Genomic DNA, 27,084 nt, shown 5'->3' with positions numbered 1-27,084 from the left:
CCGTCTCTCCCCGCTGCCACCACTGTATTCCCGTCCAAAGGCCACCTGGATGCTCTCCATGCAAAGCCGGACAAGCCAATCGTCCTCAGTGTGCCCCCAAACCCTCAGCCTTGCCCAGCGCACCCCAGACCCCCCCTCCGCCGCCCCATTTCCCCCCGGTGCCCAGTGCCGCTAGATGGCATTTGAACACCGCGCACCGGGACCCACCGGAGCCACGACGGCTTCGATGCAGAATCCTTCCCGTTCCCGTCCCATCCCCAATCCGCCCCCGTCACCTGCCCCTGCTCGGTTTCTTTTCCAAGGGGACAAAAGCTCCGAGCCAGGATAAGCAATAAGTTTGCTTGGGGGGGGGGGAAGGAAGAGGAGTTGAAGGGAGGGGAGCCCAGAAACTGCAAAGAAAGCTGTGGTTTTTGTGCTCTTTCCTATGGAAAATGTGGCTTGGGCTGCCCCCAAATGACTTTGCTTTGCCTGCAATGAAAAGAAGCCAATTCTTTGCAGAGCCGCTGGTCAGCACGCCCGGAGATGCTTTGCTGGCTCTGAGACACCCTGGGGATGCTGTAAAACCAAAGACCTGGATGAGCAGCAGGTAGGAAAACAGACAGGCTTGAGAAGTGGTGCTTGGGTATCACCTGATGGCACTACAGAAGAGGAATTTAACACAGTCTGGTTTATACCCCAAGGCTGTGGCAGAGGGGGTGTAACAAGGACAGGCAGAGGGTGCAGAGGGACCTGCATGGCTCTGCTCTCACCAAGGGTACACAAACCTCCTCCATCCACCCAGGAGCCCCTTCCCAAAGGCAGACACTGGCAAAGAAATAAAAGCACCAGGACAATCCTCACCCCCACCCTCCTGCCAGGGTGGTGCTGGTAAAAAGGGGCACCAGTAAATTCCTTACTAAATCCCTTGCTGGAGCTGGGGCATCTCCACGTCCTTCCCCCAGCAACCCCATTTGCTGAGCAGGATCCAGAGAAAACACTGCTTTGTTCTTTTCTTTTATTGTTTTATTTTTAAGCTCCAAAAGGGGCTTTACAAAGAACAGACAGAAAACTAAAGCTGTTCTGAAGCATCCCTTTAGGATGTAGGGTGACCATGGCCGAGGTGGCAGCAGCACTGGTGCAAAGACACGATGTGCCCCAGGCCTCCCTCACCACAGCAGCGAGCTGTGAACGCATGGTCCCAGCCCGGATCCAACAACGTGTCAACCCCTGCTCTTTTCTTCCCCTGTATGGAGCCCAAATCAGCAATAAAATCACTTACAGATGGGTGCTGCAAGCCACGGATTGGTTGCCTGCGAGCAGTGCAGCTGGACAGGTTTTACTCTCCAAGGACACAGAAACTGGCTTCTTCAAAGGATAAAATGTTCACCAAACCCCCTGTTAAAGGCAAGCTACATCCTATCACCAAGTGGCTGCAATGGAGGGGATGCAGGTCCTCAGGCTCATCCCTGGCTTCACACTGCAACACTTTTGGCCACACACAAGAAATCACCAGGAGAGAAAACCCATTCTGTGCCCACCCCAGTGAGTACCCCCAGGTGTCAAACCACCAGGTGCTGTGGGGAGCTGGGTGCCACCCGTGCCTCTGCCAGCAGCATTCCCCTCACTGGCACCAGCAGCACTATCCTGTGCCAGATGAAACCAGAGGCAGCATTGCAGTGTACAGAGAGCATCTCCCACATCCCAGTCCCAGGCAGACCCAGGATGCTGCACCGACAGCCGACACGAAGCCAAAGGAGCCGGGACGAGCTGTCTATGGAAACCTCCCAAGAGGCAAGAGTTTCAATTTTTATTATGATGATGATGGTTTTGTCTTTCTCTCCATTTCCACGCTCTTTGTTCCATGTGTGGTGGTCCCACAGTGTCCCGCTCGGCCCAGGGCGGTGGGACAGGGTTCAGATTTTCCTTTGCAAGGTGCCTTTTTGCTTCCACGATCACACAAACTGTAACAATCTTTACAAGAAAACACTGGCGAGTCCTGAGGTCTGACAGCAACCTTCTTCTATGGCAGGAGGCTCTCCCTTCCCCTCCTCCTCCATCATACATGTCCTGCAGCATCTTCACCTTCAGCACCAGTTTTTGATCCCATTTCACAAGCTGCTCTCTCTGCTACGTTTTCGACCCGGGTTTTGCTAGCTGCTTCCTACAGGACAGCAAACACAGCACATAGTTGGGAACAGGAGAAAGAACAGGCAGTTACAGTGATGCTGGGGATGGGTGCAGGCAAGCCTGGTAGAGCAGGCAAATCAACAGAACCAATCAGGCTGGAAAAGACCTTTAAGATCAAGTCCAGCCTTTACACAGCACTGCCAAGGCCACCACAAAAACCAAAATTCCCATCCTAGGAATTCCTTCCCATGTGAGAACCCCTCCTGCCTATAAACTACTGCAGTTCACACTGGAGGCTCCTCTTTTCTTGGCTCAGCAGCTGGCCACGGTTACAGCTCATCAGCTCAGCAAAGCCTTTGGGGAAGGGATGGGATCCCCTGGAAATGGTGCAACCCACCTGGATCAGGCTGAGAGAGCTGGGCTGGGGCAGCCTGGACAAGAGAAGACTCCTGAAGGGGAGACCTGAGAGCAGCTCCAGTGCCTAAAGGGGCTGCAGGAAAGCTGGAGAGGGGCTTGGGACAAGGGATGTAGGGACAGGCCAAGGGGAATGGCTTGAACCTGCCCAAGAGAGGGGAGACTGAGCTGAGCTCTGAGGCAGAAGCTGTTCCCTGGGAGGGTGCTGAGGCGCTGGCACAGGGTGCCCAGAGAAGCTGTGGCTGCCCCATCCCTGGCAGTGCTCAAGGCCAGGTTGGACACAGGGGCTTGGAGCAGCTGCTCCAGTGGAAGGGGTCCCTGCCCGTGGCAGGGGTTGGAGCTGGAGGAGCTTTAAGGTCCAATCCAACCCAAACCATTCTGGTTCTGTGATGGGAGCAAGGCACTGACATGGAGCAAGCCTGGAGAGAGGAACATGGCAAAGGGACATGTAGATAAGGCAGCAGCATCAGAGTGGGGATATATGGGACTGAGCTGTAGGTAACAGCCCATACACTGTCTGTGGGGGCAGGAGAAGAGCACTAATGCACGGCACAGCCCCATGCCTGCTCCAGCCATCATGCTCCCGGACCTGAGCTGGTTATCCCAGCATGCTGCTTCCTGGTCACTTATTCCACAGCCTCAACCTCCAGGCACGAGTTCAGAAGAGATTAAACCATAAATGACCCACACAGACGGCTTGCAAAGCCATGTCCTCTCTTGTTACAGTACACCAGGTTTTGTTCAGAGGAATGTTGGATGAGAGCCTGTTACGAGATGGTGATCTCTCCATACGAGCACTGGAACAGGCTATTGCCTTACCAGCTGCAGGAAATCCATCCTATCATGTCTCAAAATACCCCTGGCAGTGCCAGAGACAGAATGACATTTCATTTTACCGGTGACCAAGAGGTCATCAACACTCACTGGCTGGGAACAGCAAAATCAAGTCCAAATGCTCACCCTGTTATCAGCCCTCGGGAGCTCACACCACAAATACTTCCATTGATGACTGAGCATCTGATGGCAGCCTTTGCCTAAGAGAGACCCAGAAATAAACAACTTCTTCCCATTGCAGCAGGCTCTATTCCTCCATCCTCAACCTGATCTATAATTCAACTGGTTTTAGCCCATCTCTTTGCCTGACAAACCAGCTGAGCATCCTGCTAGATGGCCAAGAACAGGCAACACGCACCTTGGCATCCCTCTCTGCAAACTTCGTGAACATGTTGGCGTAGATCCTCCGGTCCCGCTCATTGTGTTCCTTTGTTTTCTTCTGGCACACGGAGATCTGGGATTTTGCTGCTTTGTTCTGTGGATTCACTTCCAGCACTTTCTGAAAGTCACATTTTGCAAGCTCAAACTCGTTCATCAATAACCTGGCTTCGCCCCTTCGGTACAAACCCTTCTCGTTGTCCTGGTCCAGTCCCAGTGCCTGCAAACACACAGGCCCCCATTAGCAAACTGCAGCTCCCACATCATACCCTCATTGAATGTGCAGAAATTAGGACAAGGTGGCTTCATGTCTCCAGAGCACATGCATCTTGCTCAAGAAGAACTGACTCATCTCCATCAGCAGCTGGCAGGTTGATAACATGGTTTACCTGTTTCTCCTGGCTTAAAATCCCCCTGAGAGTATCTGAGTCGATGGGAGACAAACCCAAGGCAAGAGATCAGGTGTAAATGCTAAACATGAACCCAGAGGAGCACAGGAAGCTTAGAGGTGAGGGAATTGATGGACTGAATGGGCTTTTGTGTCCCTGCTTTAGCAAGAACATTATTTTCCTTTACTAAAAGCCACACATGCATCTCTCAGATTAAGGCAACTAGCCTTAATCCGATAGGCAAGATGCTCAAATCTAAGCCTTTTATGAAAGAATTAATAGTTTCCTGACAAAGACAAGGTTGCAGCAATTTAGGGGACTGCCAAAGCCCCCAGTGGAGATCAGCTGCAGCTCTAGCAGACTGACCCTGCTGGACCCAAATCAGCACCCAGTGCCCAAATCCAGCCCAGGCAGACCCAAACAGCATCTGAAGGCTGCCAGCCCATGCAGCATCAACTCCTGTGGATCTGAATTGTCCTAAGCCCGTAGCCAGGTGGATTTTAACCCCAGAAAGCATTTTTGCTTGAAGCACACAGCATCCACAGAGACTTCGAGGTGCAGAAGAGACGGTGGCACCATCACACTGCCATTTGGAAATTGCTTCTCATACAAAATGAAACTCAACCCCCCCAAACTCCCAATGAAAACATCCAGCAGGAGAGAATGCTCCAACCCTCTGTCTTGTGCACCTCTACCTTATCACAGCACTCCACAGCTTTGGTGTACTCCCGCAGCTTCAGGTAGCACATGGCCAGGTTGAGGAAGGCAGCCAGGAGGAAGGAGTCGGAGGCTTTCGACTCTTTTTCAGAGAGGCCATACTCCATTTCCAGCCAGGACACGATCTTCCCATACTGAATCACTGCCTGCAGGTATTTGCCTTCCTGGGATGGAGCAAAGAAGAAGAGGCTAGAGGAACCTGCGCTGACAACACTCAGTCTGCTCCCGAAACATCCTGCAAACAGGTTACGAGTTAACGTGGGGTGTCCACTAAATAAATGAAGGAAGGATGGTGCCACGTACCTACAAATCCACCAGGGCTTGGCTCAAGCTGCTGCTGTGCAGCCCCTATCATAGAATTAACCAGGCTGGAAAAGCCCTTTCAGCTCATCCAGTCCAACCATTCCCAGCCCTGCCAAGGCCACCCCTAACCCATGGCACTGAGGCCTCATCTCCACGCTGTGTGAGCACTTGCAGGGCCGGTGCCTGCAGCCCTGCCCTGGGCAGCCTGTTCCAATGCCTGAGCACCCTGTGGGGCAGGAATTGTTCCTCAGCTCCATCTAAACCTGCCCTGGTGCAGCTTGAGGCCATTTCCTCTTGTCCCATCCCTTGTTCCTTGGAGAAGAGACTACAGAGATGCTGAAGAGGGAGTCAGCATGACGGACTGGAGTGATGGGACAAGAAATAATAGGTTCAACCTTAAAAGGGAGATTGAGATGAGCTCTTAGGCAGAAGCTGTTCCCTGTGAGGGTGCTGAGGCGCTGGCACAGGGTGCCCAGAGAAGCTGTGGCTGCCCCATCCCTGGCAGTGCTCAAGGCCAGGTTGGACACAGGGGCTTGCAGCAGCTGCTCCAGTGGAAGGGGTCCCTGCCCATGGCAGGGGTTGGAACTGGATGATTTTAATCTTGATCCAGTATCTACTAAGCCATGTATCTGATGGTCAACCCGAATTTATGTCTAGCTCCCTTGCTCCACAATCCTCAAGCTTACAAACCTTGAAGTACATCGTGCCTTTCTCCTTGACAACAGCAGCCTGCTCCAGCTTCTCTTTTGTGTCCATCTCCCACGACTCTTTGGCCTGCAAAGATATACTTGGAGCAATCCCAGTGACAGCCCACCGCATCCAGCAGGACCACACAGCATTCCAGGATTGCTTGGAATGAGCAGGACTCCTCGGGGTAGTGTTACAAGGGGTAGATCCAACAGCTCTGGGTATGAGGATACACCCAGAGCATGCATGGGTGAAGACTTAAAGCTTTTTACAACAGTGGAACCCCCACCAGGTTTGGGATTTCTCACTGAGCCAAGGTGGTTTGTCCACCTGAACCCTACAGGAGGAAAAACCCTGACACTCCAAAAAGGGAGAAGGAGGATGAAGAGAAACACCCTACAGCAGAGAGATGTGGGGGGTCTCACTCCTGCTCAGACCAGAGTGATGGGTGAGGAGGGGATGAGCCAGGGATGCGGGACAGCAGCACTTGCCCCATCCCAAGGGCATCTCTTGCATCCCGTCCCCAGTGGGCACAGTGGTTGGACACAGTGACTTGTATCTGTGCAGCCCAGGGTGGGGGGAGAGAGGGGAAGAAAGGGAAAAATAATGAAAAAAAGAAAAGTAAGTAAAAGAAGAAAACCAAACTTAAGAAAGTACAAAAGGAACAAGGCGAGGAACAAACGAGAGACCCAGGCTTGGAGCCCAGCCAGGCAAAGAGAACAAACCAACAGAGAACAGATCAAGAGCACAGATCCCTGGTGACGTCCCCCCTGCAGCAGGGGTTGGGCTGCAGCCACGCCAGGGGCAAAGGGAACCTTGGTTCCTGCCCTCACCTTCTCGAAGCTTTTCAGTGTGACCTCGTAGACCAGCTCCATGTTCCCCTGGATGCCGTATTTCGGCTTCCCTGCCTCGCCAAAGCCGTACCTGACCGAGCAGAAGGAGCTGTCAGAGGAGGGGGAATCTTCTCTTTGTCAGTGTGTGGCCATAAACTCAGACCCAGGTGGCCAATTCCCATCTCACACCCAACTCCATGTCTGTGCCTTTCTAGTGTTTTGTGGCCAAGGTGATGTTCAGCCCTGGGCTTGTTCAGCCTGGACAAGAGAAGGCTCCTGAAGGAAGACCTGAGAGCAGCTCCAGTGCCTAAAGAGGCTGCAGGGAACCTGGAGAGGGGCTTGGGACAAGGGTCTGTAGGGACAGGCCAAGGGGAATGGCTTGAACCTGCCCAAGAGAGGGGAGACTGAGCTGAGCTCTGAGGCAGAAGCTGTTCCCTGTGAGGGTGCTGAGGCGCTGGCACAGGGTGCCCAGAGAAGCTGTGGCTGCCCCATCCCTGGCAGTGCTCAAGGCCAGGTTGGACACAGGGGCTTGGAGCAGCTGCTCCAGTGGAAGGGGTCCCTGCCCGTGGCAGGGGTTGGAACTGGATGAGCTCTGAGGTCCCTTCCAACCCAAACCAGTCTGGGATTCTACGATTCTATGTTGCTCTCCACAGGCAAAGATACCTGACAAGACTCAATGCATTATATAGTGGGAATCACCATTTCCAACTGCATCAAATCCATCTTTTTATACAGGTTTTCATCCATTGAAGACACAGCCCATGTGATTTCCAGGGAGACATTTTCCTTTCAGCCACAGGACTTGGATAAAACTCATTTACCTGATTTTCTGAGGAATCTCAAGATTCCTGCCTACATGCCACTGGTCCCTCTTGCCATCCCTGCCAGCATTGCTAACCCAAAGCTTTCCTGGAGGGTCTTATTTTCAGATTGCTGTTTTCTATGACTACTAAACCATCTTTGGATGCTGGAAGCTTGGAACTAGATGGTGTCCCTGTAGAGGTGCTCCTTACCGTGGCGCGAGGTAGAGGATGCAGTGCTCTCCCCTCTGCATCTTCTCCAGGGCTTTGTCAATGCCGATGGGGATGTCGTGGTCCTCCCCTTCACCCACAATGAACTTCACATCCTTGCAGTCGAACCTGGTGCCACCACAGAATCCCTCCAGATGAACTACGAGGGGAAGAGGGGACAGGGCAGGATTGCACCTGGAGCCACCCAACCAAGACAAGGTGGGCTCCAGAGAACATCTTGTAAAGCAGAACACAAAGCAGATCTCCTGAAATCAGGCAAAACCTCCAGCTCTGGAAGTGGGGAAGACACAGGGCTGGAGGTAGCCAAAGAGCCCCTGGTGAGCAGAAAGGGATGGGGAGAGCTTGGAAACATTGCTGAAAAACAAGGCAGGCCTATCTCATCTACCCAAGGACCAGACAACACATAAACATCATGACTAATATGTTCCCCTCGTATTCAACTGCACGAGTCAAGTCTTACTGGAACTGGATATTGCTCCTGGCACGCAGCCACAGTTTATCACAGCGATTACAGACCTCCTATACAGTGCTATACGCCTTGCCCTGCACCTCGAGAGCAAGGCTGTGTCCTCCTGCTCCGAGAACTCCAAGTACAAGATAAACTTTTCTCCTCTTTTTTTCCCCCTTTAATCTCCAACCAGTCACAGCCCCAGGTGCTGGCAGAGCGGACACCGGGTACCTGGCACATTCACCACCTGGTGCTGCTGGCTGCCTTTCCACAGCGAGATTATCCTTTCTTTATTCCATCCTGAAGCCATTCCAAGCTCTGGGGACAGTTTTATGTTCTCTGCACTCTGCCTGCACGGTACGAGGCACAACACATGCAGGTAAATGTAAAGTCACCAGAATGAGACTCATGGACTGAGTCTGCAGCAGAGCCCCAACCCCAGGGCAGGTCCAGCCACGTTGCTGTAACACCACCCAAGGATGCTCTCCCCAGAACAGGGACAGGACACCAAGCTCTGCCTCGCCACCCTGCTCCTGCCACCAGAGCCACTGGGACCCAAGTGCAGCAGAGCAGAGGGTGTTCATGAGCTCAGCAGCATCCTGGGACACATCCTGCACCCATCACCAGCATGCAGTGACCATGTGTATGCTCACCCAGATCAGGATGGGGACAAAAGGCAAATTCAGCTCCTCCAGGGCTGACCTTGGCTTTTGCACTACCCAAACCCAAGCTGCGGCTACTGTCTTAGGCATAAGAAAGTGGAAAGTTGAGCCTAACATACAGGTAAGCAACAGCACCATGCACGTTCTCAGAGAGGATGGATCCATAACCCCCAACCCCCAAAGCAGCAGCACTACAGCTCTCCCCTTTCCCCTGTCCCCAGTGGGATGTGGCAGTGACAGCAAGGTTCCTCTTTACAACAGGATGCACAGGAGGATGCTGCGATCCTTCCCTTCAAGACCAGTTTTGCTCTATGTTAACTGCACATAAAATACACTGGGTGAAGAGGGGGTTGGGAAATCTCCGCTTGGGTTTCCAGGAGCAGGTCAGCTGGTTGCAGTCGCTCTTGGATTACAGGGGGGGAAGGCTCCGGAGGAACATCACTCCGGTTGCAGCTCTGACTTATTGTTCTCTCGGTGCCTGCAGCGATTTTGTTTTTGAAGAGCTGAGAACAGAGTGTACCGAGTGCGGCTGGCACACGGACTTGATGTGCTGACAGCAATTTGTGCTCAGATTAAAAACGGAGAAGGAGGAGGGATGGGGGGGGAAAGGTTGTAACAAAAGCTGGAATGCCAGATTTCAACTGCAGCCCCGGTTTTAAGGAGCAGAACCATGATTTTAGGATCTGTATAACTTAAAACCTGAATAAAAGCTTTCAAAACTCCAGCCTGGAGATGCTTGTTCCTGGAAATGTGGTATCCCAGCTGGAATTAGGCTGGAAGAAACACCTCCCAAATACATGGCTCAGAGAAACCATCGCTGCTCCCGTGGGTCATGGCCGTGCCCAAAGGTGGGCTGTGTGCTGTCCCCATGGCTGCTGTGCCATCCCAGCACAGGGCTCACCGTGAACAGTGCTGCATTTGTTGGGTTTGGGTTTAACTTTAAAAAAGCGTGTTTTACACAATCCTAGAATGAATCAGGTTGGAAAAGCCCTTTAATCCCATCCAGTCCAACCATTCCCAGCACTGCCAAGGCCACCCCTAACCCATGGCACTGAGGCCTCGTCTCCGCTGTGTGAGCACTTGCAGGGCCGGTGCCTGCAGCCCTGCCCTGGGCAGCCTGTTCCAATGCCTGAGCACCCTGTGGGGCAGGAATTGTTCCTCAGCTCCATCTAAACCTGCCCTGGTGCAGCTTGAGGCCGGTTCCTCTTGTCCCATCCCTTGTTCTATCCCTTGGGAGCAGAGCCCAGGCCCTCCTGACTCCATCCTCCTGCAGGCACTTGGATGGAGCCATCAGGTGCCCCCTGAGCCTTCTCTTCTCCATCTGAACCCCCCAGCTCCCTCAGCCCTTCCCCATCTCTTGTGCTCCAGGCCCTGCACCAGCTCCGTTCCCTTCTCTGGCCCCGCTCCAGCCCCTCAAGGTCTCTCTTGTTGTGAGGGGCTCAGAGCTGAGCACAGGGTTCAAAGTGTACATTTCCACCCAAACTGCTCACTGCAGCACAGCTGGTGCGGTTCCCCCTTGTGATGTATTTAAGGGTCTCACAGTGACATATTTAAGGGTCTCCAGCCCCTGGCTGAAGAGGGATATTTAGGGCTAATGAATTAAGGGCCATGCAAGCTGTGAACAGAGGCAGTGGGATGATGCCAGCAGGATCAGCGCAGCACTCCCTACCTCTGCCCTCTCCACAGGCAGGACATCCATCATTATGATGACCACAAGCGTGCTCCTGCTTGCAGTGTTTGCTCTGATGGATGCATTCATTTGGCATAGGTAAAGCAGGGATAATAGGTGGGGCCCTATCACGTGTGTGAGGAGATTCATTTTTGGCTCCTTATGTCCCCTTATGTCCTTTCAGAGAGAGGATTCCTGGCTGGTGCCCTCTCTCCCTGTTTCAGTCCCTTCCTGAGCCATTAAAGCATCATCATGTTCCATAAAACCTCAAGATGCAAAGGGAACAGCCGCAGAGGGACCAGGGCTCTCCCCATCCTCCGCACTGGGCACGGTGCTGCCTGTGCAGTGCTCAGACATCATCAAAATAAAGAGGAATGCTGGATCTGTGATGACTGCCATTATATTTGGTCTTCTAGTTTAGTCTTTGGGGATGCGGAGCCAGCTCGAGGCTCGGCTCACAGCTGGTCCCCAGCTCCAATGCTCACTGCGGGAGAGGCAGACAGCAGAATCTGAGTCACAAACTCATTTTCCCTTACGAGGAAGCCTCGTTAGAAGAACCAGTCATCTAAGGCAGGGAGCTTTATGAGCTGTCACAGCTCAGATCCAATTTCTCCTTCGCTAAAGGGAGTTAATCTTTGTGTACGGGAGCTCTGAAAGAAAGGAAATGCTCCTGTACAGAGCGAGTTCTGAGTCTGTGGCTGAGGAGTTCTTGGGAAGGAAACGAAATAGAATCAGCTGGGCAGGAAAAGACCTTTAAGATCACTGAATCCATGATAAATGAGCCTGGCTTCCCCCATCCATACCCGAATAATGTCTGCTCCAGAAACAGGATCAGAACAGGGACAGCACAATGAGACCGAGCTCCTCATTCTCCTGTACCACCCAAAACCATCCTGGCCCAGCAAATCCTGTGTATTAATTTCACAGAACCACGGAACAGTTCGGGTTGGAAAGGACCTTAGGATCATCCAGTTCCAACCCCCCTGCCACAGGCAGGGACACCTCATTCTAGACGATGTCATCCAAGGCTCTGTCCAACCTGGCCCTGAACACTGCCAGAGATGGAGCATTCACCACTTCTCTGGGCACTCTGTGCCAGTGCCTCAGCACCCTCCCAGTAAAGAACTTCTTCCTTATATCGAACCTGAACTTCCCCTGTTTCACTTTGAATCCATCACCCTTTGTCCTATCACTGCAGTCCTTGATGAAGAGTCTCTCCCTGACCTCCTCAGCAGCCTTCTGGCCGCAGGGGAAGAAAAGGCTCCATTCTGCAAAAGGTGCAATAAAACCCACCAAAACTACCATCAAGGTTGAAACAACCTCTTCCCTGGGAGGGTGCTGAGGCACTGGCACAGGGTGCCCAGAGAAGCTGTGGCTGCCCCATCCCTGGCAGTGCTCAAGGCCAGGTTGGACACAGGGGCTTGGAGCAGCTGCTCCAGTGGAAGGGGTCCCTGCCTGTGGCAGGGGATGGAGCTGGAGGAGCTTTGAGGTCCATTCCAACCCAAACCAGTCTGTGATTGTAACAAGTATGCCAGAGAAGCTGCTGAGCACCAGCATCAGTGCCCAAAAGAGATGCTATTAAAGGAGGACATCCTGGCAACTGATGCTTTCCAGGCAGGGCACAGCCAGGGTTTTGGCAGCCAGGGCATCCCAGAGCAGCTGGGACACTGCAATGGATGCAAAAGGGTCAGTGGAGAAGCCACAGGCCTGAAACCCCATGTGAGGGTTTACTTCCTTCATCCTCGCCCTGGCTGAGCAGCTCCAGGGCTCACAGCAATGTCTGTCAATGCAACTGAGGGAACAGAGCACAGGCTACACTGCAGTAGTCCCTCCAGCATCTCTGGCTGCTCCCATGGCCAATCCACCCTCCCTGCCATCAGCTCCGGCAGAGCCAAGGAGAGCTCAAGGAGCATCCCCCAGAAGGCAGGGAACCACTTCCTTCCAGCACCTCTCCATCTCATACAGCCTCCAGATGGATGTCACAGCATCCCACCGTGAGGAACAAACACCTGCAGCCTATATAGTGCCAACAGCTCCTTGCCAGTGGGCTGGAGCCATGATCCTGCCCCAGAGCACCTCCCTCCAGAGCAACCAGCACTCACTTTCTACTGTAGCACCTTCATTAGGGTTGGAGTAACCTTCTCCCTTCCTCTTGATCCTCCGGATTATCCCTCCATCCTCAAACAAGTCCTCACCTTTGAAGTCAAGCAGCTCAACCTAAAAAATAAACCAACAAAGAAAGGGTGGGCAAAGCTCAGGGAGAGGGGAAGGAGGAGAGGAAATACAACAGGGAAGCCACAGAGCAGCAGTTCATCCCCTGGCTGGAGAGCCAAGTCAACCAATTCTCCATTCAGCTGCTGAGCAGAAGTTGCCCATAATAAAAGCCAGCTCCAAGCCACAGCATAATGCACCCGATTTATTAGAAACTGGGACACATCCAGTACCTGAAGCACAACACAAAGTAACAGTACAAATAAGTTTATTAAGCCTGTAAGGGTACAGCACAGTCACTACTGCAAGATGCTGCAAAGCTGCTCAGGACCAGCGTGGGCAGGAGCTTCCCCTTCATCCTGTGACAGGACCAGCTCCGACCCACAGCTTTGTCCCCACTTGACTTGGGAAAACTCCGCCTCAAAGTGGACAGACCCATTCCTCCCACTGCCTGGTCTTCACGAGCCCTGTGCCAAAACCTTGGCTCCCCAACCGCCCCACGGCATGAATGGGGTTTTAGCACCCGGAGGCATTTCCCAGCCACTTTTCCCTTCCCATGTACATGTTTAAGGCAGGAATCTGCCCGCTCTCCCCCTGGCACCAGGGCTCTCCCCAGCCGGAGGCTTCAGTCCCAGCTCCAGCTCAGACACACATTTCTGAGAAAGCCCTGGCAGCAGTTCCTGGAGCACAGGGACACGTTTCAGGAATCCAGGCTGGGGTTTTTTGTTGGTTTTGGGTGGGTTTTTCTTCCTTTCTGAGCTGGCTGGCAAGGCAGGAAGGGAGCAAGGGACTCATCCGCACACCAGCTCAGCAGTGTTACTTGCCTCAAACAAGAGGGTGGCGTTGGAGGGGATTTTGGGGGCGCTGCCAGCAGAGCCGTATGCATACTCGGGTTTGCACAGCAAGTAGCAGATCTCTCCCTTCTTCATGGTAGCCACCCCGATGTCCCATGCCTTGATTACCTGACCTAGGAGAGATGCACACGTCAGGCAGGAGGGAACAACCCCACCCCAGGCAATACCCAGTCTGGGTGCTACAAGAACAGCACCCCAAGAAAAAACACCCTCAGAAGTCACTTAATGCAGGGCTGACACTGACCATCTCTGGAGCAACAGGGTCCCACCACCCCCACGGTCACCCCACCCCCCAGGATCATCCCAGCCTCAAGCATCCCCCTGGCCCAGCTCACCCTTGCCGAGGCTGAAGACAAAGGGCTCGTTCCGATCGCGGCTGGAGTCAAATTTTTTACCACTGGCCAGTTTGCCTTTGTAGTGGACATAAACCTTGTCCCCAATCATGGGGGACTCATCTTCATCCCCAGGCCGTTTAATGATCTGAGAGAGAGAAACCACCCATGAGAAAGGGAGGCTGTGGGACAGCTAAGGATGCATGTGGAAAGATGACAGGGACACAGATATTAGATTCATAGATATTAGAGACATATATACAGATATCAATATTAGCTATAGGTATCTACATTATAGATAATAGCTATAGATCTTAGCTATAGTTATAGGTATTAGATATAACACCTATTTAGATACATAGATATTAGACATAAGATACATAGGCACACGTGCATTTTCATATATACATACATGCATTTTTATACATAAACCACATGCATGCACATATATAAATATATATACACACATATGCATGCACATACATAAAAATCTATATACACACATGCATATACACCTCAGTGCTGCTCTAAACCAAAGGAAGGCTCGAGGGGGGGCCATTCAATGTGTCCTTCCATCAGCCCCTAAAAATAAACCCCACGGGACAGGGAGCTGAGAGCTGCCCGTTCTCTGCCTGGATAAACACAGTGGTTCGAAACCCGACGCGAAGGCGACCGCGCTCGCTCTCTGTCCATACACATCTTACTCGCAGGGGTGTGTCATTTCACTACTCGCTTCTTGTCAACACTCCTTTTGAATACTACAAGCCTGGAACATGCAGTTCTCGAGCTGAGGATGGAGCAGGGGAGGATGCTATTCTTAGAGGAAAGGTCCTATTCAACTGCAGAAGAACAAGCGCTGGGAAGCAGAACTATCCAAAACGGCCCTGAATATGAGAAACGGGTTGTGGAGCAGACTGCATGACCTCAGGGATGTGCTCTTTTTAATGTCTGTTGAGTCACACACAAAAATGCCTTGTGGATTTACAGCTAATAATCTGATTAGGAACACAATAGCAGTGAAATTGATTGGGCAGCCTGAATCCATCAGTCTCAAATACCACTCCATCCTTCTTTATTACAAGTGATGCTCATTTCCTTTGCCCTTCGAAGAGAAGAAACCAATCCTGCAGCTCTCGAAGCACTACATGACCCCAGAGGCTGGAGATGCACCCCACCAATGTGCCTGTGCTCCCCAGAATGCAGGAAGAAAGGCAGGACCCTGCTGGCAGCACCCCTCACCTTCAGGACCCCTCGGTCTTGAGCCGGTGTGATGTCCTCCCCATGCTCAGCGAGAGCTGCCGCCTGCACCTCCCCTTCGCTCTTGGTGGTCTCATCAGTGGTCATGGTCTCTTTGCATAAGCCCTGGACCTGGGGAGACACAACACCCACCCATCAGCCTGTCAGGACCATGGGAAGTAGTGTAAGAGGAAAGGGTTAAAGAAAGTAAGTGGCTCGCTGTGCTGTGGGGCCAGGGCAGGAAGCTTTGAGCACATCTCAAGCGTACAGAGCGGAAAATCCCTTCCCAGGGGCCACCCAGGCTCTGCTGAACCATAGGGCACAGGAAACCCTGATGTGCAGTGCCCGGAGACAGCCCCTCAGCTTCGTCTGGCCACACCGGTGCGGATGCTCACAGTGGTCCCCAGCCTTCACCTTCAGCCTGGTGGCTACCACAGAATCATAGAACAGTTTGGGTTCAACGGGACCTTCAGAGCGCATCCAGCCCAACCCCTGTGATGAGCAGGGGCATCTTCAGGTAGGTCAGCTTGCCCACCAAGCTTCACCCATCCTTTCTGTTCACATAGAGGTGAGAGCCTCCTGGGTACAGGTGCTAGAAACACATGTACCAGGTTAGTATTTGCCTTTTGAGGGTCTTTTATACAGTTCAAGATCATTTCCCACAAGGAATCACCTTTTTTTTGTCAGAGACACTATAATTCAGAAAGCAGCACATCAACCCCAGGCAAACTTTGATTTCTTTTGCCCACCAGAAACACTCCAAAGAGACAGAGCAGGTTCCAAGTCTCAGGCAAGCAAAGCATCCCCCCTGCACGGAAAGACCTGAACAAGCAGCAAGCATCTTCTCCAAAAACTCAACCCAAACACCAAAAGAATCCCAACTATTTGGGTGGATGAAGAGAAAATTCACAGCGAGACTCAAAGAAATGGTTTGGTTTTTTCTGCTGGAGCTCCACAATCCCAACATCACCACTAAGGTGCCAGAAAAGCCTTTTCGTCAAACACATTCTTTTTCCAACAGTGCCTGGTGAAAAGAGAATTGCCTATGGCTTAAAACCCATATTTCCTGATGATTTCCTTCAGACCATAAGGCTATTTTGGTAGCTGCACTGCTGTGTGACACGTAATCAAGGAAACATGTGACGGAGAATGAAAAGTGGTCGTTTTTTTAAGACATAAACCAGAACTATTAAAGTCACTTTAATTGCGAAACTTTCCCATAGTCTTTGGTGTGGAAGCTGATGGTAACCAGCAGGAGAAAACACTCATCCAGGGGGTTTGGAAGAGCAAAGGATGTTTCCAGCTCCAAGGGCACATAAGTCGTGCTGCAAGAAGAACGGAGCTCCTCACACCCGAGTGGAAAGGGAAGAGCTGGAACCCGGCACCACCAACCCCCCCAGCACAGGAAGCCACCGAGACACAAAGAGTCCTGCAATGGAAGAGGCAAATAAAAGCATAAGGGAACTGCTCAGTTCCCACAGGCTTTGGGGTAACACGAATGAAGATTTTGTGTCTGCTCCCTTTCCTAAATAAAAGAAACTAAAACCAGCAACTTTGGTGGCAGGTTTATTACCTTCGGGTGATGATAAACTGGAGGATGAACTATGGGTTACTTTGGAAGCAATCTTTTATGAGGGTGCTGAGGCGCTGGCACAGGGTGCCCAGAGAAGCTGTGGCTGCCCCATCCCTGGCAGTGCTCAAGTCCAGGTTGGACACAGGGGCTTGGAGCAGCTGCTCCAGTGGAAGGTGTCACTGGTATTTGCAGTGGTGCTGGGTTAGATGTGCTTTAAAGGCCCCTTCCAAACCAAACCATTCTATGATTTGGGTGCTGGGATGGTCTCCAAGCCACCTAGTGCCACCACGGCCATCCTTCTGGAGATGAGTGAGGAGTGGTGGTGCCCATCACTGGCACTGTGGCTCAGGGCTTCCCAACACAGATCCTGTGCAGCACCAGGGACACAAATCACATCCATGACCCATTTATTGTGGTATTAAGGACCAGGAGGAGCACAAAAGGGAGCAGCTTGCGTAAGAAATTCCACCTCCTAGGAAAGAACCTCCCAAGGTCCACCAAGCAGCCACCGCCGGGATGCAGAAGATGGATGGGGAGGTGCTGGCTCTGGTTTGCTGGTTGCTAAATCCCACCAAGAGACATCTAAAAATACACCATACGCATCCTTCTCATTATTTTTCTACGTAAGCAATTAGTGGAGTCATCCAGGGAAGCTGGCCAAGGCAGGCAGGAGGGGACACACTCTGCGTCAGAAGCAGTGGGAGGGATGGAGCCCACAAGACCGGCTATTAAGATGAGGTCCACATTATGAAAGAGCTTCTCCATCCAGCGAGAGCAGCTCCACCTAGGTTAGAGACAACCCCACGCTGCTCCCGCTTGTTTCGGGTCTGGAGCAACAGGAGGAGGCTGGCTGGGGTCCAAAATCCCAATTAATGTGAAGCAAACAGCTGGGGGGGGGATATCTTCTACTCCCTGCATTTAACTCCCGGGAAGCCAGGGACTGCTGGTGAGAGCCCTACAAGCTTGCTGGAGCTGTCCGTGTGGATCTTCCCGCTGCAGGACCACAATCAGGGATACAAACAACTCATTACCCATGCAAAAGCCTCTGGGTATTTCTGACAGAGAAGCAGATCCTGCTCTCCCGTTGCTCTTAGCCACAAGCTTAATGTTGTCAGTCTGCCAATGAAGCCAGGTTGAACGCTCTGATCACCCACACCGCTTTATTGCCCTGGGGTGTAAATATGGAAGAGAGGGTGGTGAAGAGTTAAACCCCTCAGGCTGGGGCATCCTCTTCAACCCAGAGGTGCAACAATTCTGCAATGCATCAGAACATCACTGAAAGGACACCAAGAGGAAAGGAATTTCCATGCAGAGAGAATAAAAGCAATAAAGAAGAGAGTACAAAAATCCAGAGCACAGCCCAGGAAAGCCATTTTGGGGCAGTTCTGCACAACTTGATTCCTTCCATTCTGAAGCAAAGTCCCTTGAAGGAGCCCACAAATATCCCTGCTTGAGCTCCAAGCCCGGTGCTGGGGTCTGGCCTGTACCTCCAGTAACCACTCAGGACCCAAAGCCACCAACTCCACCCTCCCCAGGCCCCACAAAAGGATGAATTTATTCCTCACTGCTGAAGGAAAGGGTTTGGAGGTTTCATTTGTTTGCTTTTAATCAGTCACCACTCTACTGGATGACCTGAAAAGTCAGTGTAATAATCTGTAATTTAGAAGCTATAATAAACAAGCTTTGAAATCCAGAGGTTTCAACATCTGGACATGATCTCTTTCAAGTGCAACTATCTCTGCATTAATTAATATAAAATACATTAAAGAGCTTCTAGCTTAGCGAACAAGGAGGCCTGCAAGCTCAGAAGCCTCCTACAAGTGCACGACATGCGCTTTGCTTGAACCAGCACATCCTGACCCATGGTGCCAGCACATGCCTGTTCTCAGCCCTACTACAGGAATATAAACTCATGGAATCCCAGACTGGTTTGGGTTGGAAGTGACCTCAGAGTTCATCCAGTTCCAACCCCTGCCACAGACAGGGACCCCTTCCACTGGAGCAGCTGCTCCAAGCCCCTGTGTCCAACCTGGCCTTGAGCACTGCCAGGGATGGGGCAGCCACAGCTTCTCTGGGCACCCTGTGCCAGCGCCTCAGCACCCTCACAGGGAACAGCTTCTGCCTAAGAGCTCAGCTCAGTCTCCCCTCTCTTGGGCAGGTTCAAGCCATTCCCCTTGGCCTGGCCATACAGGCCCTTGTCCCAAGCCCCTCTCCAGCTTTCCTGCAGCCCCTTTAGGCACTGGAGCTGCTCTCAGGTCTCCCCTTCAGGAGCCTTCTCTTGTCCAGGCTGCCCCAGCCCAGCTCTCTCAGCCTGGCTCCAGAGCAGAGCTGCTCCAGCCCTCGCAGCATCTTCTCATCAACCCCTTTAAGCACTCAAAAGCAACAAGGCTGCATCCATCCTTGCAAATCTGCTGGTTTCCCAAACACTATCCTACACATTGGCACCAGCAGCTGCAAATATTATTGTTCCCTCTTCCAGATTAAGAACAACATCACCACAACTGATGCTCATGAGCAGTTGATGCCCTTGTGCAATCAAGCTGCCTGCAATAGGCCAGGCTGCCCAGGCCAAGCATCCTCCTGCATGTCCTGATACGGGCACTGTTGTGGCTTTGTCCCTCATTTTAGCACGGCCATACAGACATTAATTCAGCTGCTGCATGAGATAAATAAACATTTTTTGTCTGTTTTTTTTAAAGCAGGTGAAACAAAGGGCTTTTCTTGGTGTCTTTTTAAGCTGGGCAATGGCTGGTGCCTTCCCCACCTTCATTATCCTCCAATGGTGTGTGGTTTTCAGGCTGGCAGCAACACCAGGGCACTGCATGGGCACTTGCAAGAAATGCAATGGGCACCATTGACAGAACCATAGCATCAACCAGGTTGGACAAGACCTTCAAGATAAAGTCCAACCTTCTCCCCAGCAATGCCGAATCTATCACTAACCCATGTCACTAACAGCTCCATATACTTCAGAGCCCTTTCCTCTTTGCATGTGCCTTTCCAATGATGGAGCCAGGAGGATACACACCATACAACAGCAACACACACTGCACAAAAATCCACACCATAAACACAAGCCATTCAGTTTTACAGCTCCCTCTCTACATGAATGTTGCTATCTTCCAGCCTGGAGAACTACGGGAAGATTCCTATTTTCCAAGCAGAGAATGGGATGCAGATGTCCAGCCCCAGGCTGAGGACAGACAGGTATCACACATGCTAGGGTTTCACCGAGCACACGATCCCGAGCCACGTTTCCTAGAAATCAGCATACCGGGAATTTGTCAGCTCCAAATGGAAAGTTTCTGCCGCAGATCCCTGCCAGAGGCTCACCCAAGGGGAAAGCAGCAGAAAGGCTGCGGAGGGTTTTGAGGGCTCTCACCTTCCCACCATGCGATCCCTGGAGAATGTTTGGAAGTCCAGGAAGGGTCTGGAAGTGCCAACGCAGAGAGAGGGTGAGGATTTCACACCAACACCTGGTGAAGATGAAAGGAAGGAGTTAAAAATAAGACAGTAACGTAAAAAGCCCACATACACATTATCCTTAAACAGGGTTTAAGATGAAGGCAGAGCAGAGACGACTGTTTTAAGCCATAGATCCAGCTCTACTATGGTCAGAAAGGCGTGATAAGACCACAGACAAAAGACCCCATGGCAGCTCTCCTGCTCCCTGCGGCCATGGGACGATGTTTTGACTTGCTGCTTCCATAAAACAGCATTCAGCATCTTACCATCAGCTAAAAAAAAGGGGGAACAAAGAAAGGAAGACCAGAAAAGGCTGTATTCTGTCCATCTTTTTTACTGACAGCTGCTGAAAGTCAGGATGAAAATTAGCATGATGAAAAAGTAAGAGCAGAGGATTAGGTTTTTTAGACCTACTTAGCACAAAGCACTTGGCACCACAACAGCCTTAAAAGCTTTCTATTGCAACACAGGAGGGAGTTTCTTTAACATGCAAAAGGTCAGGCTAAAACCCGGAAATCTGAATGCACCAGTGGGGGGGAAACACGGGACCCCAAATCCTGGTGACCATCACCCCAAATGGCACAAGCACTGCCCCAAATCCCAGCCCTCAAGCTAAGCAGGAGCTTGTGGACCTCCATCCTAGCCCAGTCACTGACAGATAACAAAGACCAGCTCAACCAGCACAGCAGCCAGGCTCTCTGCACTGTCCCACTGTGGTTTTGCTTCCCCTTAATTACAAAAACCCTAGTTTTTCAAATCAGAGAATCATAGGATCAAGCAGGTTGGAAAAGATCGTTAAGAGGAAGCCCAACCATTCCCAGCCCTGCCAAGGCCACCCCTAACCCATGGCACTGAGGCCTCATCTCCACACTGTGTGAGCACTTGCAGGGCCGGTGCCTGCAGCCCTGCCCTGGGCAGCCTGTTCCAATGCCTGAGCACCCTGTGGGGCAGGAATTGTTCCTCAGCTCCATCTAAACCTGCCCTGGTGCAGCTTGAGGCCGGTTCCTCTTGTCCCATCCCTTGTTCCTTGGGAGCAGAGACCCTACTTCCTGAGTGAACAGCCCCCATACTGCGGGAGAGGGAAGCCCAGAGCAATGTTTTTCCCAGGAGAAGGGTGTTTTAAGGCTCCTGGAACACAAGCCTGAGGAGCAGAGACCCAGGAAGATGGTGTTTGAGTTGGGAATAAATTAAAATTGGGATTCCTAAGAAAACATGACCTTCTTAAGCCTGACCAAAGCAGCACCACACAAGCCCCAGCCCCATCCTGACACAGAAGGATGCAGCCAGACATCGAGTGCCACTTCTCCCACTCATACATCACAGCTGAAATTCGAAATTAATTATGTTTCTGACTTCCCACCCCTTCTTAACATAAATAGGGAAGCCATTAAATCTAAACAATCTCTATCTAAGACTCGCATGGATTGATTTACATCCTAGCATGCACACTGTGCAAGCAGCTAACATCACATTGAGCCCATTGCGGCAACTTCGATTCAAACAAAAAGCCAAAACACCAACAGAGCTGTTTTCATAGCCCAGCACCCTGCTGAACCTCCATCCTGGCCAGGGCAAACCATGACAGACCAGGGACCAAAGGTTGCTGCTCCAGGGGTAACTCCTCCTGCCTATGGAGACCCCAGTATCCCCCAAGCATCCCTTGAGCATCCCAGTGCCACCTGCCCTGTGGGACACCTTTGAGAGGGATGTGGGCACCCATCACCTCCCAAGGACCAGAAGATGCTGGTGCTGTAACAGAAGAGAGGCAGCAAGGGAAGAGTTTTAAGCAACTAAGAGAACACCAGAAGGAACTAGTGCATGAGGCTAACTTCAATACAACAGCATGTGCTCCCATAACACTTGCCGAGCTAATCGTTTCGCCCAGTTAATACTTTTAAGTTTCTGAAGCAGTTTTAGTTAAGATCCAAGTCATAAATGATTTGTTTTTCCTTTTTAAATACGTTGAAGAAGAGGCTGCCCTCAAGTTTCAGCTGCAGTGGGAAGAACAAGTGAGCAGAATGGCTGCAGCTCCCTGCCAGGAGAAATATTCCAACAGGCAGATGGGTTCAGCCCTTCTGCATCCCCCAGGAGCCATGGCAACATGCAAAAGGCTTTCAGCAAGGTGCTGCCCCCCAACCACAGTTTACAATATAAACCCATTAAAAATAATATGGTTATTAGCAAAGCACCAGTTTTTTCCAGGTTACTTCAAATAAGATGCTGCAGGGATAAAGCTCTTTTTGGCTCTCTAGCAAGCATCCCATCAGCAGCTCATGGTCCATCCCCTCAGCGCGAGTGCCCAGAGACACAACACCCTCTACTTTAATGTAAAATGAACAAAAACTCCCAAGCAATGTATTTTCCCCTCTCTTTTATTCCAAACCACAAACATACACTGGGAAAAACAAAAGCCATCAACATTTAGGGGTTGCTGCTCTTTCAAGAGGAGAAAGCACCAGGACAGGATGCGCTCAAGGGTTTTACACACTGATGCTCTTCTGCTCCTACCCCTGAGGATTTCAGCTGCTCCCAGCATAAAAATCAAGACAAGCCTTTGCCACAGGTAGCATATCCCAAAAATACTGGAAAACCCAGGAATGCCAGAGCCAGCAGCAAAGCCTTCCCTCTGCATCAGCAGGGAGAGGCACCAGCCTGCACCCATCCCACTCCTGGAGGAGCTAACACGGTCTCAGATGATGGTAAGACATAAATAATAAGTTAATCACCAGTAATAGTAAGTGTAGAATGGGCTGTTTGAGCCCTGCCTCAGCTTCCCAGGAGACGGTTGGCAGAGGGGCCCAGCACAGCATCCGAACGAGCTCAGAGGCCATTACCCACAGACACAGAACAGCACTCAATTTCCTACTGCTTTCCAAAATGAGGATTATGTAACTGGAGAGAGGAGAAAATACAATAATATAGCCAAACAGGTTATATAAATCACCCCTAAAGAGTGAGAAAGTGCTTGACATCCCACTACCCACTCCCTGGCAACCTCAAGCTGGGGTTTCTGCCATTGAAAATGAGCAGACTCCTTCACCATGCCTTCTCCCCCGGTCAAAACAAGCAGGGAGAACAGACCCAGCCAGGCTTTTTGGGACACTGGAAAGAAATATTCCACCTCTGGCTGTAAAACATGAAGTTCCACTCCCTGGCCAGCACAGCCTGGTAACACTGACCCCTCCATGCAGCATCCTCCTGGCAGCAGCTGCACCATCGTGAGCAAATCCCAGTTTCAGAACCAGCATGGGGGAACTAAAATAAATACCAAATAGGAATAAACAAGGACACCTTGTCTGCCAATTCTGTCCTAATCTTGCCTTTTTCAGACTAAATTTGACAATTAAACTTGGATTTATTTCATCTTTCTTAATTTCTAAACTCATCTCACTGCTTGCAACAGATTCCAAACAACTTTCCACCCAGTCACTGTCACCCACAGCAGCTGGAATGTGTATTTTATCCTTAGTTTATCACTTATCCCTGTGCACAAGCACTTGGCAACATCCTGAGATCCCAAAGGAGGGATCCCCAACTTGGCACCTGGCATTGCCAGAAATAACCTGGCACCTGAGAACTTTATTATGAAGCTATGTGTGTACCAGGGCTCTCTTTAAGTGCCAAATTTCATCGGGCAAACAGCAATTCCCTGCATGTTGTGAAACACCAAATGAGGATTTCTTGGAGAGGAGAAGGAAATGCCACAAATGGCCAAAATGACACTGGGGGACCAGAAATGCCATCACTGGGGGCCTGCAAGGTACTGGGGGGTCGGGATGATGCTGAGAATGCTGCAGCTTTGGGAACAACGTTGCACACCCACCAGGGTCACCCTCATTCCCATCAGCCCAGTGGAAACAGGCATGTGAACACAAGTGTGCACACACACACACACACACGTGAACTGGTAAAGGATGGGGAGGGAGCCACAATGGGGGTCACATGCCAGAGATGAGGATATTTGTGAGGTGGTGCCTCCTACAACTCCTTGTATTGAATTGATTAAATTGGACATGAATAGCAGTAAGAGAAGGGGGAATGGGTTAAAACTTCAACAGAGGAGATTCAATCAGGTTGGATCTAAGGCAGAAGCTGTTCCCTGTGAGGGTGCTGAGGCGCTGGCACAGGGTGCCCAGAGAAGCTGTGGCTGCCCCATCCCTGGCAGTGCTCAAGGCCAGGTTGGACACAGGGGCTTGGAGCAGCTGCTCCAGTGGAAGGGGTCCCTGCCCATGGCAGGGGTTGGAGCTGGAGGAGGTTTAAGTTCCTTTCCAACTCAGACCATTCCATGATAGAAACATTCCCATTTCAAGTACTCTTGGATTTAAAGAGGATATTTCCTAAAAGCGGTACTACCATTTCTGCAGATGGGGCAGAGGAGGAGTTAACCTCAGTTCCTCCTCACCCCACCGCTTCACTTCGGACAGTTTTACTCCGATTCTTCTCATTTTCCAACACACTCACTTGCAAAATCAGAAACCCTGATTTCAACCACAGTTACCCATTACAGAACAAGCCTGTCGAGGCCATGACAAACAAGTTACAAGAACAACCCGTACGTTAGAACGCTCACGGCCATTTCCTTACACCCACAAACATACCCCACTGAACTAAATAAACATCAAACCCCCGAACTTTGCTGAGAAACTCATTATTTCCTTGTGATATGGATGCATGAGACTCCAGAGATCCCTCATGGGGCTGGAACAACTTCATATACATACAGATGTGAGAGTGAATATAAAACATTAAACAGTATAGAAGAAACAAATGAGAACAAATTGTTCTGCAAACACTTCAAGAGTATTCCCCTGCTCTGAGCCAGCCCAGGGACTGTGGCTGGACAGAGCAGGGTCAGTGCTGAGAATCTCGAGCTTTACAGCTGATCTGCAAGCTGGCAGTTAAAACACATCCAAATACACAGCAGTGATGCTCCTGCAGGACACAGCTTGGCTTTTCACTGGGGAATTGCTCTTCTCTTCTGTCTCATCCCAGCACAAAGATGTTCTAACAGTGCTGGGAAAGGAGCTCAACATAACGCAAGCCCATGCTGGGCAAATGCAACCTTGGGAAGCTATGAGGATTTAATCATTTCAAAAAGAAGAAAAATAAGGGCACCAGTCCCACTCCATCCTCCAAGCCCGAAACCGTAGGAGAGCACACATCCCATCACCTCCCCGCAGGCTGCGGCAGCAGCGATAACTGCACCAGGAACCTGTTGTTACAGGGCTGTTGTTCCTCACACTATCACACATTTCCTCAGCACAAGCCCCAAACACCTCTCTCCCCACCAGCACCCCATCCTTGTGAGCACCCAGCTCCATCACACCCTCACCTTCATCCTCCTGCGCTGCATGTGTTGCTGTTATCACCACCACACAGCAGGGCCAAGGACCAACACCCTAACAGGGTCTCCAGCATTCCCAGTGAGGGACCCCCGCATCCCACTTTTGGGCTGCAGAACTCAACCCCCTGGGAAGTTATTCCTGCTCGGGAACACCGGGTTGGATATAAAACCTGAGCATAGCCAAGCGCAGCATCACTGCCTGCCCCAAACCCACACCACCTCCAAGAGAACAGCCACAGAACCACATCCCGGCTCTGCCCAATGGATGTAATGATGTTCTTCCCCTCCAGCCCTTCTGGGGCAGGAGGGAGGTGGCAGAGGCAGGAGGGCTGCAGCCTTCCCATGCTTTAAAGAGAAGAGCGATCTGCTTTCAACTGCTCTTAACTTTTAATCCCAATTCCCATCTTGGATTTGATGCCTCAGTGATGTCCCAAATCCACCTCCACAGTTTAATGACAGACCCCATTTAAACCCCCACAGCATCAACTCCCAGCCGGTTTTTTCCCCAATCATTTCCCAAGCTTTTCGCCATGATCCCAGCCAGGACAGGGCACGGCCGCAGCATCAGGGCTGGGGAGACCCCAAGGATGGATGCACCCCAGGAGCTCTCACTGCTCACCACATAAAACACTTTCTCCTCCTAAGTGCACGCTCACTTCAACGGGGACTTTAAAAACGGAAGCTTTCAAAGAGATTTTGTGCCCAGAAAGAAGGAAAAATAGAAGATGCTTTAAAAACAGTCACATTTACCTTGTGCAATCACTTATTCCTGCTGCCAATGAACTATGTATTTGTGCAACATGCCCTGTAGGGTATTTTTGGTAGGTGGCATTGGAGGAAGTGTAGGAGCTGAGCATCAGAGCCTCCTTTGGTGAGGGGAAAGGGGAGGAAAAGGAAACCCCTTCCCTTAAGCACCATCCTGCTGGTGCAGACGGTGGGACACCGACCCCTACGGGCTGTGACCCCGTCCTTCCACTGCTATCCCCATCCCAGAGCACTCCAGGGCATCACCCCAGTTCATCACCCCAGAGCACCCCAGTTCATCACCCCACTGCACCGTTCCGGTATCCCTCAGCACTACTCGGGCACCTCCTGTTTAACTCCCTCCCCATCCCCTACACTGGGTGGTTTGGGGGTGTCTATGGCGTGAGGACCGCAGCCCACCCTCACCCCACAGCAACAGCTGGGAGCTCCATCCCCTTCCCACACGACTCCGCAGCCCCACGAAGGACCCAGCGCCTCACACAGCCCCAGGAAAGGTCCCGCAGCCGCACCCCAGCCCCACACACACCCAACACACACACGCCAGCCCCACACACACCCCAGCCCCACACGCACCCCAGCCCCACACGCACCCCAGCCCCACACACACCCCAGCCCCACACACACCCCAGCCCCACACACACCCCAGCCCCACACACGCTCCCCACAGGAAGCCCGCAGCCCCACACGAGGCACCGCACCCCTCGGCAGGCCCCACACCTCCCTCAGCACCGCTCCCAGAGGGGCGCAGGGACCCACAGCCCGGCGGGCACAGACACCCACCTGCAGCCGCCGCCGCCCGGCTCCGAGTGACCCAGCCCGCCCGTACCGCCTGA

The 27,084-nt window shown here is 51.7% G+C and overlaps 1 protein-coding gene across 2 annotated transcripts; it reads right to left on the bottom strand.

Moving 5' to 3' along the window:
- Window positions 1-980: 980 nt before the first annotated feature.
- Window positions 981-27,084, bottom strand: FKBP5 (FKBP prolyl isomerase 5). 2 transcript variants are annotated; one of them, XM_034069935.1, is made up of 12 exons: window positions 27,032-27,084; window positions 20,060-20,153; window positions 15,108-15,236; window positions 13,872-14,016; window positions 13,507-13,649; window positions 12,574-12,688; window positions 7,675-7,831; window positions 6,662-6,752; window positions 5,832-5,915; window positions 4,817-5,002; window positions 3,713-3,952; window positions 981-2,140 (listed from the first exon to the last, which is right to left on the bottom strand). In XM_034069935.1, exons 3-12 carry the CDS (start codon window positions 15,210-15,212, stop codon window positions 2,036-2,038), a joined length of 1,371 nt encoding a protein of 456 aa, XP_033925826.1. In that variant the 5' UTR covers window positions 15,213-15,236; window positions 20,060-20,153; window positions 27,032-27,084; the 3' UTR covers window positions 981-2,035. The 2 variants fall into 2 exon arrangements, with proteins under 2 accessions (XP_033925826.1, XP_033925825.1); XM_034069934.1 differs by lacking the exon at window positions 27,032-27,084 and adding an exon at window positions 22,869-22,875.

The sequence above is a fragment of the Melopsittacus undulatus genome, chromosome 16 (assembly GCF_012275295.1).
Source record: "Melopsittacus undulatus isolate bMelUnd1 chromosome 16, bMelUnd1.mat.Z, whole genome shotgun sequence".
Taxonomy (NCBI): domain Eukaryota; kingdom Metazoa; phylum Chordata; class Aves; order Psittaciformes; family Psittaculidae; genus Melopsittacus; species Melopsittacus undulatus.
This window is presented reverse-complemented; position numbering and strand designations above follow the sequence as displayed.